The sequence below is a fragment of the Felis catus genome, chromosome B2 (genome assembly GCF_018350175.1).
Source record: "Felis catus isolate Fca126 chromosome B2, F.catus_Fca126_mat1.0, whole genome shotgun sequence".
Lineage (NCBI taxonomy): Eukaryota > Metazoa > Chordata > Mammalia > Carnivora > Felidae > Felis > Felis catus.
In genome coordinates, this window is record NC_058372.1 from 51,543,466 (window position 1) to 51,557,553 (window position 14,088).

The 14,088-nt window shown below is 37.2% G+C and overlaps 1 protein-coding gene across 11 annotated transcripts in view; it reads left to right on the plus strand.

The window, feature by feature from the left end:
- Positions 1 to 14,088, plus strand: part of MLIP (muscular LMNA interacting protein) — a 247,595-nt gene that overhangs the window by 127,322 nt on the left and 106,185 nt on the right. For 10 of the 11 annotated variants that reach the window (XM_045057659.1, XM_045057666.1, XM_045057658.1 and 7 more), the window contains exon 4: positions 5,391 to 6,956. The exons of the other annotated variant lie outside the window; for it this stretch is intronic. In XM_045057659.1, coding sequence (XP_044913594.1) covers positions 5,391 to 6,956 — 1,566 coding nt within the window. The remainder of the gene's footprint in view (positions 1 to 5,390; positions 6,957 to 14,088) is intronic. 11 annotated transcript variants of the gene reach the window in all.

Here is a 14,088-nt window from a genome sequence, read left to right on the forward strand (position 1 = left end):
CAGTCTTTATGACCATTACTTTAAGTTCTCTGTTAAGCATATTATTTATCTCTGTTTTATTTAGCTCTCTTGCTGTGATTTTGTCCTTTTTTTTTTCATTTGGGATATATTCCTCTGTCTCCTCATTTTGTCTAACTCTCTGTCTGTTTCAATGTGTTAGCAAAGTTGGCTATAAGTCTCCTAGTCTTGAAAGTAGTGGCCTTGAGAAAAAGAGGTCCGCAGTGCCCTATTGTGCAGTGTCCCTTGTTCACCAGAACCTGGAAATTCAGGAGTGTCTTTTATATATGTTGCATGTTCCCCTATTATTGTGGCTGAGCCTTCAGCTTAGTCATTTTCAAAGGCTCTCTTTGCCTGTTGTGGACAGAATTAGGCACCTATGTTGTTAGTGGGTTGGTCTGGTGTTGCCTTGGGCTTGAGTTGAGTCAGACAAGACACTTGCCAGTGCTGTGGTGGTACTAAATAGCAGAGTGCTTTTGCTGTGTTATTCTCTGCAAAGCTTTGTTGATGGGTATTGCCTGCACTTAGAGAAAATATCTGCCTCCAGCCCATTGTTATGGCCAGAGTTGAATGTTGTGTGTGATTTTCTTCCCCTTCCCTGGGGAAGGAGGCATTTTGAGGTGGTGCTGGCCCCTTTCAAGGCTGCTTTCACACTGCCATGCTTGTAACATGGCTTTGCATGGACTCCCTCCAAGAGCATGTTGGATGAGGTGAGTTTGCAGAAGAGCAGGAGGGTGGGGCATCCTGTTAGTGAGCTAGGTGGATAGTGTTGGTTCTATGCTGGTTCCTGCACATATCCCTGTATGTAGGCTGGGGGGTAGGCTCTTTTGTTTTTAGAGGTGTCTCCTAAAGATACCTACCCCTCCAGCACATGCTCTGAGATTAGTAAGCAAATCTGTGTACCCCAGGAATCTTTCTTTTTCTTTTTTTAAATTAAAAAAAAAGTTTATCTTCAGAAAGAGCATGCAGGAGAAGGGCAGTGAAAGAGAGGGAAAGAGAATCCCAAGCAGGCTCTGTACTGGCAGTGCAGAGCCTGACTTGGGGCTCAATCTTACAAAACCATGAGATCATGACCTGAGCCAAAATTGAGAGTCAGACACTTAACCTAGGTGGGACACTAACTAGGTGGGAGCCACCTACGCATCCCAACTCCAGGCATTTTTCAAACTGCTGCTTTTCTGCTGTGTCTAAGCAGGGCTATTTGATGTGCTGTCTCTTTAAGGGTTGGAACTCAATTTCCTATTGTTTTTCTGTTCTCCCAGAGCTGAGCCTGCTGATTCTTAAGTTTCCAGGTGTCAAGCCCCTCCTATTGTAAGCACTCCTGAAGTTAGGCTTCCTAATTTTCAAAGCCAGATATTAGGGGATTTTTCTTCCCACTGCAAGTACCTTGTGCCCGGGGCACGTGGTATGGGGTCTGCTCCTTTCCCCTCTCAGCACTCATGGTGTCCGTCCCTCCTAAGGACAGTCCCCTGGGTCAGTTTGGCTCCCAACTGTGTCTCTACTTTCCCTACTCTCTTTGGTGTGGCCTGTTCTCTACAATTAGCTGTGGAGAGTCTGTTCTGCCAGTCGTTGGGTCTTTTTCTGGGTTATTGACACTGATGTGGGTGTTATTTAGGTGTATCCCTGGGATAAAGTGAGCCTAGGATCTTCCTACTTCACCATCTTCCCGGGAAGCCCTTTGTTATTATTATTATTATTTTCATAGCCGCTATAAGTAGATTAGGTGTAGGAGCATAATGGCAGCAGGATTGATTTAAGATTGAGGATTTGGCAAGTGGATTAGAAAAAGAGCAAGGTAGCTATAATGTTGACAATACTGGCCGGAAGGTTGAGATTGAACAAAGTATTTCTAAAACCTGAGATGGAAAATAGTAGGAGATGAGAGAGATGAGATGAGATAGCAAGAGAGGGACTCTGTCATGAAGGAAAGTTACTTAGTTCACATTATACACGGAGAAAGTTTTGATGACATCTTGAGTGTAGGTGTGCTCTGATTAGATTTTAAAAAGTTGCTCTAATGCTAGGTTAAATGGGAGTGCAACTAGAGGTAGAAATACCAGAAATATTATTTAAATTGTTAAGGTTTGAAAGGCTGAGAATCTATCTGCCCAGTGATATTACGAGTGTTCATTAGTGAGATGACCCAGAAATAGGTGTGTTTAGGAGGCCAAGGTGTTTTAATGTAATTACTGCATATAAGCTCAAACTGGAATCTAAAGTTTTTACTTTGCATGGCTGTACAGATTTAGGAGCAAGAGCTCTACTATATGGATCAATTTCTTGTGCCATCCTAATCTTGGGAACTATTCAGACAGCAGATCAATCACTCTTGCTTTTATTCAGATGCTTTGGAATCTAAGACTCATTAGAAAAAATTGAATATATACGGAAGCACTTAATTTAGGTTGACTAAAATTATAACAGCTCCACAAGAGAGATTGGTTGTTAGAATAACTGGTGGCTTCTGTTATACAGGATCCAAGAGTGGATTTAGCATTCAGATCATCCACTTGATGAGAGCAGAACACTACAAGAATCTTCTCTTACTGAGATTGTTGTGAATGTATTCCAGAATTCGGGATAGTCTTTCTAGAAGAAGAAGTTAGGAATAACTTTGGAAGAAGTATATGGTAGGGGAACTCAAGGAATCAGAAGAAGGCTGTGAATTGGAGAACATAGTTGAGGGTAGCTTTGGAGAGGTGTTTAAAGCAAAGAGATCAACAAAGATCACGTTAGAAATAAATGATGAGGAAGACAGAGAGTAGCCTTGAGGAGAAGGAATTAGAGCATCATTAACAAACCTAGAAAACAAAACAAGATGTTATAATGAAAGAGGATGAAGGGATAGAAATTTGTAGACATCATTAGAGAAGTTAATTATCACTGGTAAAGGATCTATAGGGTAGTGGTAAATGAAGGACCTATTTTGAGCTGACTGAGCATTTGACAGGTATACATTCTTTCCTTCTGCACAAAGTTATTCATGTCTTTAGCTACTTTTTTTTTTTAACCCATTGAGAGGAATTTAGGAAAATGAATCTTTTTCATTAAAAAAATAATTCTTCACTCCTGGGAATTTTATAAAAGTATGGTGCTGTATTTTTTAATTAATGTAAATTAGGATAACATCTGCTGTATTTGCAAATTAGAAACAAATATATTGCAAATACTTGTTAATATATTGACTAGGAGAATACAATAAAAATGTATGTAGGTTAATAGAAACACAACAAACATTCTTAGACTTTTCAGAGTTGTTTCCTTAGAAGTTCTTCAATAATCAACTATTCAAAAGTGCAACAAAATGGAATTATTTATATTAGGTAAAATAGGACTCACTGCAGTAGAATGTTTGGTAATTAGAGGCCATAGTCTTGAGAAAGTTGAAGGGAACAGTTTTTTCTTCTGAATAAGATCTTCAAAATTATAGCCTTGTGATTTTAACATCATAATTTCATGGATAATCTGGATGAATTAATGAATTTGTTGTATAAATTGAAGTTATCTGGAAATATTACTGAAAAGGGAATGGAATTTTGTGGCTGTTGTTATTAATTTACAGAATCCTTTACCAAAAACTATAGCATAACATGCAAAGACACCCTACACAGTCTTGAAATTTCTTCATTCTTTTTGTGAGAAGAGCGCAATCATTGGAAATAATCACAGAAGAACTTTCACTTATGTCTAATCACATGAATCAGTTATATGAACACTGGCTAAGCAGAATTGTTTCTAAGTAAAGCTGATGTGAGGGAATTGTTAAGCTTCTTTCTCAATTTGATTGAATTCTGCTTGATTATCAAATTATCCCTGATTTTCAGATATTCTGGGTAATGCCAATATATTCAAATATTAATTGTGTAACAAGAATTCTGTGTTGCAAGTACACATATGAATTTACACATAAAAAGAAAGATCTATTTTAGGTATGTTTACTTGAAACTTAGACGTTTAGGGTGAGTTGTTTGCATTTATCAGTTTTAAATGCTTTTAGGATTCAAAAGTATATGATATAAAAATCTTTACAGTAGGTCTGATGGACACTTAACATATTACAAAAAAAATCAAGAAATATCTTTTACTGAATTTGTAAACCAGGCTTTTGCTAAGTTTAATTGTTGGTCATATATTTTCTTTCCATGTAAGGCAATATATATTATATACAATAAGATATTATATAGTATAATATCATTTAATAAATATTAGCATTTTGAATAACTGATATTTCCTAAATTCTCTTATAAGTTGATAGAATCAAAGAAATAATTTTGCAGGGAGACCTGTGTTTAAAGATTTGGCTTTCAAATCATTTATAATTTTAACATTTGTCTTTAGTACTGTCTTAAAGTACTGGATGATCTTTAAAATAGCACAAGAATACATACACCCAGTTATTTCACAGGCCTTTACTAGACTCTCTTGAAAATGATCGTTTCTTTCTTCCTTCCTCCCTCCCTCCCTCTCTTTTCTTTCTTTCTTTCTTTCTTTCTTTCTTTCTTTCTTTCTTTCTTTCTTTCTTTCTTTCTTTCTTTCTTTCTTCTTTCTCATTTTGTTTTGTTTTGTTTTTAATATGTCAGGGGATTGGTGGGTTGCATTGTTTAAGGCAGATTACATTTGTAAAGTACTCTGGCTTCTTTTGATATGAAAGCATACCTATCTTTTTCCAGTAGAAGCCATATCATTTTTTAAATGTTCATTCCGGCAAATAATTAGGGAACATGTTTTTTGCTCTCTTATTTCAACCCTTGCTTTCACTATCTCAATTTATCATTGTTGATGTTGGTCATGTTGATGTTAGGTGCTGCATCTTTTGAGTTCTGGTCATTTTTTTAACTTGTACAACATGTAGAAGTACCTCAAGTTTTTAGAATTTTAAACATTTTAAGCATGTTAAACTTTTTAGGGATTGTAATCATTATTATATTATTGTAGTCATTGTATTATTATATTATTGTATTATATACTATTATATTTTTACAATGGAAGAAAATCTATTTCAGTTTTCAAAGTGAAGTTTGAAACTTACTTTGGTGATTTAAATCTTTTCAAGTCACACAATTCCAAGTCAAGATAACTATTTTAGATTTTGCCAGTGAATTATTTTCCAAATGGAAACATCCATATACAATTTTATATTAATGTCCTTACAGGGAATAAATGAGGCATAATATGTAACACTTCATAGTTTATTTATATTTTATTTCAAATTTAAAGCAATAAGCAATGCCTCATTTGCAAAACAGAATTTCTTCCATTTTTATGGGGGTTTAAGGGGCCTGTTTTGTGTAAACTAATAGGACTGTTTGCATTAAACACACAAGTGACAAGAATATTTTGATAGTTTCACAAGTAATCTCCTATTACAATCTGTCTATTTCTCTTTCCTCTAGTTAACTTCTCCCACTACCTCTGAGCAGCTTGCCTGTAAACCACCTGCTTTCTCCTTTGTTTCTCCAACTAATCAGAAAACACCACCTGACCCAGTTAACCTCGACGGAGCCTCTGTGCTAGAGGAATTCCACACTAGGAGGCTGGATGTCAGTGGGGCCTTGGTGGAAGAAACAGCTACGTATTTTCAAACTTCTGCTCACTCTTCACCCTTTTTTGCATCGAAGGGCACCTCCTCGACGTTACAGTTTCCCCATTCCACTCAGTTATCAGGTTCTAATTTATCCAGTCCGAGTGCAGCAGATCAGAAACCTGGACTGGCATCTGAAGTTCTGAAGAAGACAACAACTTTAAGTTCGCACGTCCTTAGCCCCAGAGAAAGCCCAGGAACCACTTCTCCTTCACCATCCTCCAGTGCTTCTCTGAAGTCAAATTCGGCCTCATACATACCAGTCCGTATTGTCACGCATTCACTCTCTCCAAGTCCAAAACCATTTACCTCCTCTTTCCATGGCTCTTCTTCCACTATCTCTAGTCAAATGTCATCTAGTGGAAATCTCTCAAAGTCAGGGGTGAAATCCCCAGTGCCCTCCCGGCTTTCTCTTCTCACTGCCATCCTCAAGTCAAATCCTTCCCACCAAAGACCCTTTTCCCCTGCATCCTGTCCCACTTTCTCTCTTAACTCTCTGGCTTCTTCCACACTCACTCTGGATCAAAAAGCAAAACAAACCCCACCCACACCTAAGAAATCTCTCTCTAGTTGCTCCCTGAGAGCAGGGTCTCCAGAGCAGGGGGAACACCAGGTTTCCGAACTTAGGCAGCAATCCTTCCACTTACCTTTTCTGGCCAAATCTACCCCCCTTTCTCAGGCATGCTCCCTTTCTCCCACAAAACATGACAGTAGCAGCCTCATTTCTTTGAATGTAGAGAAAATGTCACCCACTTCTTTGAAGAGCAACCCAACACTCTCCCTGCTACAGACTGATACATCTAGTTCTGCAAGACTTCCTCCTGTTCCACCAAGTGTTTCTCCTGTTTCTTTGAAGGGCAAACAGGATGTTGACCTCAGGGGCCCAGAAAAGCCCAGGAATATTCACATACATCCTACATCAGTCTCCTCTGCATTATCTTCTCTATCTCCTCCCACTAACCAAAGAGCCGTGCTCTCCTCTCCAGAGAAATGTTTCCATCCTTCCCCAGCTCTTTCAAACCTGATAAACAGATCCAAGAGAGCAGCCCCACAGCTAGGTGGCCAGGGGCAGAACCTTTCAACTCCTCTTTCAACCCCTGTCTCCAGTGCTAGCTCTGCCTCTCTTCCCAAACTGGGGTCCTCCCCTCTCCCTCGTGCTAATCTGCCGACCCAGGCGCTCCAGCTCAGTCCAACACTGTACCCAAATTGTGGCAGTGGTACCTTGCCTTCAAGACTTGGAAAATCTGAAAGCTCAGTATCCAACCACAGGTCATCTGTTTCAACCCGATCACCTCCCATCTCTCTAACAAGAACCAAGGAGCTGATTTCACCTTATGCATTGTCCATGTCAACAGGCCCTGAAAATAAGAAACCCAAGGTATTCTTTTGCATGTTGCATGGTGCATGCTTATTTTGAAATATGGGAGAATCTTTTTTTCCAGAGGAAAAATAATTATGATATTCATTCTGCTCTTACAAGAGTTAAAGAAAGTGTAAGTAGAGCTAGGACTTGGTATATTTTAATGTGTAGGTGAATTATGATCTATCTAAAATGTGCATGTTTTGATAAAACTCTTTGATTTTACAAATCCTCCTGTTACAGTAACTTCTTATATCTATGACTCCAAGGTATTTTTTTCTTCAGGCATAATGAGTTATATCATTGATCACAAAGATGGGATGGATATAAAGCAGTTGGTTTGAATTTGAGACTATGATAAATTTCTGATTATTTAATTTCATGGACCCTATTGTCCATCAAAGCATCCTGTACTGAGAATAGTAGACAGGATCAGTGTAAAAATTTCCCCCTTTACCAGGTTGATTTCTTTTTTGCTCCTCCTGAGCACCACATAAAATCCATACTAGTATGGATTTAGCTATATACATATAGAGCAAGAAGAAATAGAAATTTCCTTTATATGTGAATATTATATTTGATTTATTTTGAACTCTAAATACTTAGTAATTATGAAATACTGAAAGGGTAGGTAGGCTGGATATAAGAAAATAGAATTGAGAGAGGAGAAATACTGACTTCTAAATGCTCTGAAGCAGCCCGTTGAGCAAGAATGGAATACTGGCATACATTCATTCATTTATTATTTTTATTTTTTATTTTCTACTTTTATTATTGAAGTGTAATTGACATACAATGTTATATTAGCTTCAGCTGTACAACAAATTGATTCAAAAGTTTTATGCATTGTGCAGTGCTCACCACATAAGTGTAGTTACCATACAATGCTCTTAGACTATTACTGACTATATTTTCTATGCTGTATTTCCATCTCTGTGGTTTATATAACTTATAACCGGAAATTTGTACTTCACCTCCCCTCCAACAACCATCAATCTGTTCTCTATATTTAAGAATCTGGTTTTTTGTTTGTCTTTTCTTTTGCTTTGTTTTTAGATTCCACATATAGATGAAACAATGTGGTACCATGCACTGTTTGTGGAAATATAAATTGGTACAGTCACTGTGAAAAACAGTATGGCGGTTCCTCAAAAAATTAAAAATAGCAATACAATATGATCCACTAATTCCACTACTGGATATTTACCCAATGAATACAAAAATGCTAATTGAAAAGATATATGCACCCCTATGTTTGCTACAGAATTATTTATAGTAGCCAAGATATGGAAGCAAGCTAAGTGTCCATTTACAGATGAAAGTACAAAGAAGATGCAACACACACACACACACACACACACACACACACACGGACATTATATAGTTGTAAAAAAGGAGATCTTGCCATTTGCAGCAACATGAATGGACCTATACGGTATTACACTAAGTGAAATAAGTCAGACTGAGAAAGAGAAATACCAAATTATTTCACTCATATGTAGAAACTAAAAAGCAAAAGAAATGACAAAATAAATTAAAAAGAAGAATCAGACTTGTAAATACAGAGAACAAACTGATGGTTGTCAGAGGGAAGTGGGGAGGAGGTTGGGTGAAATGGGTGAGATACAGGCTTCCAGTTATAGAATGAGTAGATTATGAGAATGAAAGGAACAACATAGGGAATATAGTCCCCAGTGTTTTTTGGTGACACATGGTAGCTGGTGACACGTGGTAGGTGTAGCATAACAGATAGAGATGTTCAGACACCATATTGTACACCTGACACTAATGTGACATTGTGTGTCAACCTTATTCAAATGAAAAAACTTATTAAAAAAACCTATACTCTGAAGACTGGCATTTGTTTTAATACAAGAAGGGAAACCTATGATGATGTAATTCATAGAGTTCATTTTTCCTGGTAGAAGGACAACTCTGCTCTAGAGCGTGCCAGCTTCCCAACTATTCTCAAGTACTTAGGATGTGGATCGTATAGAACCAGAACTGGATTGTTGTATGACTCAAATGAAATTCTGAAGTGCCTGTATGGGGGGGGACTACAATTTTTAGGGCAGTGCAATCAAGTAGCAGTTCGAGAACTTCCAAATTCCGTGGAGATTGTGTTCAACTCTGTCATTGTTTGAATGATGAACTTAAGATGGGAAAGATAAAACAATCCTCAAGGCAAATCCTATCACGTCCAATCTATCGTATTAATGATGTTGGGGTACAATTCAACGTAACAAACATGCATAAAACTTCTGCTGTATGCCTACCACCATACTAGCTTTTTTGGGGATGTGTGTTTGTGTGTATGTGTGTTTTAAGGAAAGTAAGAGATAATTCTTTGTCCTTAAAAAATAAATTTTATTCAGCAGAAGAAAATATACAGATACATGATGTGGAGAAGCTATATAGAGTTATTAAATCCATAATAAAACTAGAAAACAAGTATAAGGTAATATTAATATAGTATAGTACATATTATATACAATTGCTCACTGAATTCAATGTAATAGAACTATTATTATGGGGTATGGTTAGTGAGGGAACTTATAACAAATGGCAGGCCTGTGGGAAATGTTTAGGATTTAGCTTAATGAGGAGGGAAGGAGCTGGCATTTCAGAAATAGTAAATAACCTGACCAAATATACAGAAGATGAACCCAGAGGAGTTTATGTGAAGACATAGGAAGATTGGGCTTATTATTAAACAGTGACAATTGTAATAATAATTATTTTAAGAGCTACCATATGCTTTCTGTATATAAAATTTCTATATATAAAATATACAAAACAGTTAAAAATTAATTAGAAAAGATTATGTCAGGGGCACCTGGGTGGCTCAGTCTGTTGAGCATCCAACTTCGGCTCAGGTCATGATTTCATGGCTTGTGAGTTCAAGCCTCATGTCGGGTTCTGTGCTGATAACTCAGAGCCTGGAGCCTGTTTCGGATTCTGTGTCTGTCTCTTTCTCTCTGCCCCTCCCTCACTCATGCTTTGTCTCTCTCTATCTCTCAAAAAAGAATAAACATTAAAAAAAATTGGAAACAATTATGTCAGTTAACTTTTATGACAATATGAGGTTGGTAGTACTATGTTCTTCATATTATATACCAAACACAAAGCAATAACTCCTATTAATAATCATTTTAGCCTGATTTAATAATTCTCATGAAGGAAATCATCATTATGGAATCATCAGAATTATAAATTTCTATAATGTTTGGGTCATTTAAAAATGTATTTTTAGGGCTCCTGGTGGCTCAGTCAGTTAAGTTTCCGGCTCCAGGTGAGGTCATGATCTTCATGAGTTCAAGCCCCACGTCTGGCTCTGTGCTCCAGCTTAGAGCCTGGAACCTTCTTCAGATTCTGTGTCTCCCTCTATCTCCGCCCTTCCCCTGCTTGTACTCTGTCTCTGTCTTTCAAAAATAAATAGTAAAAAAAAAAACCACAAAAAAACAAAAAAAAAACCAAACCCCAAAACATTAAAAAATGTATTTTTAGAAATTATTTAGTCCTTGTATTTTACATTTTCAAAGCAAATGGGATGGAGAAAAATCTAACACTTTCTATAATTCTGAATCAAAACTTCTTATTTATTTGAGGTAAAATGACCTGGTGATTATCTAAAAATACATTTGTGTGACTATGGAATTCATTTGTGATATATTAAAAACAACCTGGTGATGTAAACAGTACTGTCTCCTGAATTTATTAACAATTATTTCTTAAACCATACTGCCAATATGTTTAAATTATTCATTACCTTTGTGAAAAGTGATTTTACTTGAGAGCCTTCTGAGTGTTTCTCTTTGTGGTTTATTCTGCTTCGTTCACGTTTTGTCTTGTTTTTTTTGGAGAGTTGGAAAAGGGTGAGCCCAGAGGGCTTTTGATCAAGTCGAGTTCTTTTTTGCCCTAAAATCAAGTTTGTTGAAGATCTGTTCTCCCACAGCTCACTTACTGTTCCCAATATTAAAGAATTTTCAACATTTGCTTTATTTTTAGTTTTAATTCCTAAGTTAAAAACATCATGCTTGTAGAAGTGCATGATAAATTTGCTGAACATGAAAATATGAGGAATCATGATAATTTATCTATTTTTACCCTTTTTACTGAACAAAAAATGTTTCTTATAATGGGCAAAATTCATGATAACTTCTGCAAAAAATAGTTGCTCCCTGAGACATGCTGTTCTTAGTTATATTTATTTCTTCCTTGCTTCTTGCTCTTATCTCTCCAGGTAAAAATCAGCCTACCTTTTTTTTTTTAATTGTAAACTATTATTTGCAGGATTTGTAACTTGAGCATAAAAAATTCATTAAAATGGATGCTGGAATAGATAAATCTTATCCCAGTTTCCTTTGATGTTTGACTAGTTTTGCTTGAATTGCTAAGATTATTTTATAGATTGATAAGAGGAAACAGACAAAAGCTTTGGGATATCAAAGAACTCATATGCTCCTATGGATTGTTTCTTGTCTTGTTCCTTCCACTGTGGTGCTAATCCAAGCACAGGGCTCTCTTTGAAGTCAAAGAGCTTCAGATTTAGATCAGCTTCACTCAGCGCCAGATCCCAAAAGGAAAGAGGTCCTGGAATACAAATGGCCATCAAATTAAAACATGAATGCTTGAAGGGTATTAGTTCAAAGTGTGGGCCCTACTGTCCTTTGATATTGAAATAGAACGGAACAGCTAGAGTATACTGAGCTAATTTCAGATATAAAGCAGGCTTGATATTTCTTTTTTATAGATAGAATCTTAAGGTTCTGAATCTGTTTACATTAGTATGGTATAATTGATATACTTTAATTTCAGATACAGTTTTAAAATATTAATTCACATTATAATCATGGTCCTAGACAGGATGAGCATCTCTCTGGATGTTGTTCAGTCCACTCTTTGATTAACATCTATATTGTTTGAGACGTTTCTGCCCCTTGGGAAAGGGAAAATCATAAAATTAATTCCCGGAGTTGTATTTGGGTTCCCAATATATTTGGCCTTCATTTACAACCTAATTTAAAGTTTTCTCCTAGGGAGTTAGCATGGTGTTCCCTAAGGGAATTTGAGGCCCTTACCTCAAAACTTTAAACATCTTGCCACTTACTGAAGATGGTTTGAAGCTCTTTTCTGACTATGAGAGCTCCAGTGATGTGCCTGTCTTGGCCTTACAGCTATTTGGACACATAGTTTAGGGATCAATTGGGAGCTTTGAAATATTTCATGACCTTTTATAGTTGGTGTTTTATTTATAAACTTCATTCCTTGAAGACATCAAAACATTTCCAATTACATCACCCTGAAAACTTGGTGACAATAGTCTCCATGTGACTGTCTCCATTTCTGCTGATCCACATGTAATCTGAGACATGAGCAATATGGAATGTACCCCCATGAGCTAAAATGGTCAATCTGGTTCAAGCAATCGATGTGCATTGAGTGCTTATTATGTTCAAGACACGTTACAAAGTCAGGAGGATGTTGCAACAAATAAAATTGCAAAAATGCTTGCTCACAGAAAGCTCTTGGGCGGAAGAGAAACAGTCAGCAATTACCACTTCCACCTCCCCGACTGCCATAAGTAAATTTTCTTGTGTGTTAGATAGTCATACACAGTATGGAGAAAAGTATAGCAGGGTATGGGGTAGTGTCACAAATTCATACTGGCGGTCATGACAGGTTCCTTTGGGAAGGTGACGTTGAAGGGGGTGATGCTCCTTAAGAGAGTATAGCCAGGAAAAATACCTGATGCCAGAGAGTGGTTGGCAGGTACAAAGGTAGGAGAGCCAGTATCACAAGAGTGGAGTTAGTATAAGGAGGTTGAGATTGTCAGAGGGATATGTAACTGTGAGCTGGGTCCTGTGAGGTCTTGTGTGCCACTTCTTAGTCACTGATTTTTAATTTGAGTAAGAAGCCATCAGAGGGTTTTGAGTAGATAATTGGCACAATCTTGTCTATCTTGAGGCCGTGTTAAGAATAGACTGTAAGAGGGTGAAAGCTGAAGGAAGGAGAATTTAGGGGTCTGTTGGAACAATCCAGGCAAGTGACGATGATGGCCCTGGTGAGGTTCTAGCAGTGAAGGTGAAGATGATGTATCCGTATATATTTTGTAGGTAGGGTAACAAACCTTCACAATCATAGGTGAAATGATAGAACAGCTGAAACTAGGTATATGTATCTTCTTGTTTGCTTTTCTCCTTTTGTTCCTCCTCCACCTCTTTACTTCACCTCTTCTACAGAATTCTTGGTGCCTTTGTGGAGATTCTAGATTTTCTATGAATCTCCCATCCCTGCTATGTGTCACTTACATTTCTGTACTAACCAATTCTGGGTCCCATTCCCTTTGTTTCTCTCCAGCTAGCCTTTGTTAATTGTGCTTAGCAGTGATTCACACTCAAGTGTCAGTAATTGACAAAAACCTTTTTTATCCCTTGAGGAATTTTTGCATTTTAATTCAGGGAGGGACTTGTGCAGTTTAACTTAAGCAAGGTATTAAAAAACATAGGGATGGGGTATCTGGCTGGCTCAGTGGGTTAAGTGTCCCACTTAGGCCTAGGTCATGATCTTGCTGGTCTGGAGTTCAAGCCCTGCATCAGGTTCTGTGTTGACAGCTTAAGACCTGGAGCCTGTTTTGGATGTTGTGTCTCCCTGTCTCTCTGCCCCTCCCCCACTCATGCTGTCTCTGTCAAAAACAAACATTAAAAAATAAAAATAAAAACAAATAAATAAAATAGGGATTCAAGGTCAAGAGTTCAAATCCTGAAACTTCGTTTCATTGAAGGACTTTGACAATTTAATATATTAGAAATGCCTTCAGGGCATACTTTGAAGTGGGAAGAGGGTCTCTAATCAGCCAGGCTTATCTAAGACTTGAACAGTAGATGAGGAACTAAAATTTTGTTTTTTCATGTCCTCTGAATCTTTCTGTAATTTTCAATAAAATACTTCAGGTTAGGTCAACAAATATGTGCTGAATATCTGTTCTTTTCCAGGTTGGTATACGATATTGGAAATTGTATAAAATATCTTCTCTAAAAGACCTATCAGGCTAATAGGGATGGCAAAATATTGTAATACAATAGCATATTGCATATTGAGAGTACTAGAAACACAGACAGATAAATCAGCCATGGAGATCGCTACTGGG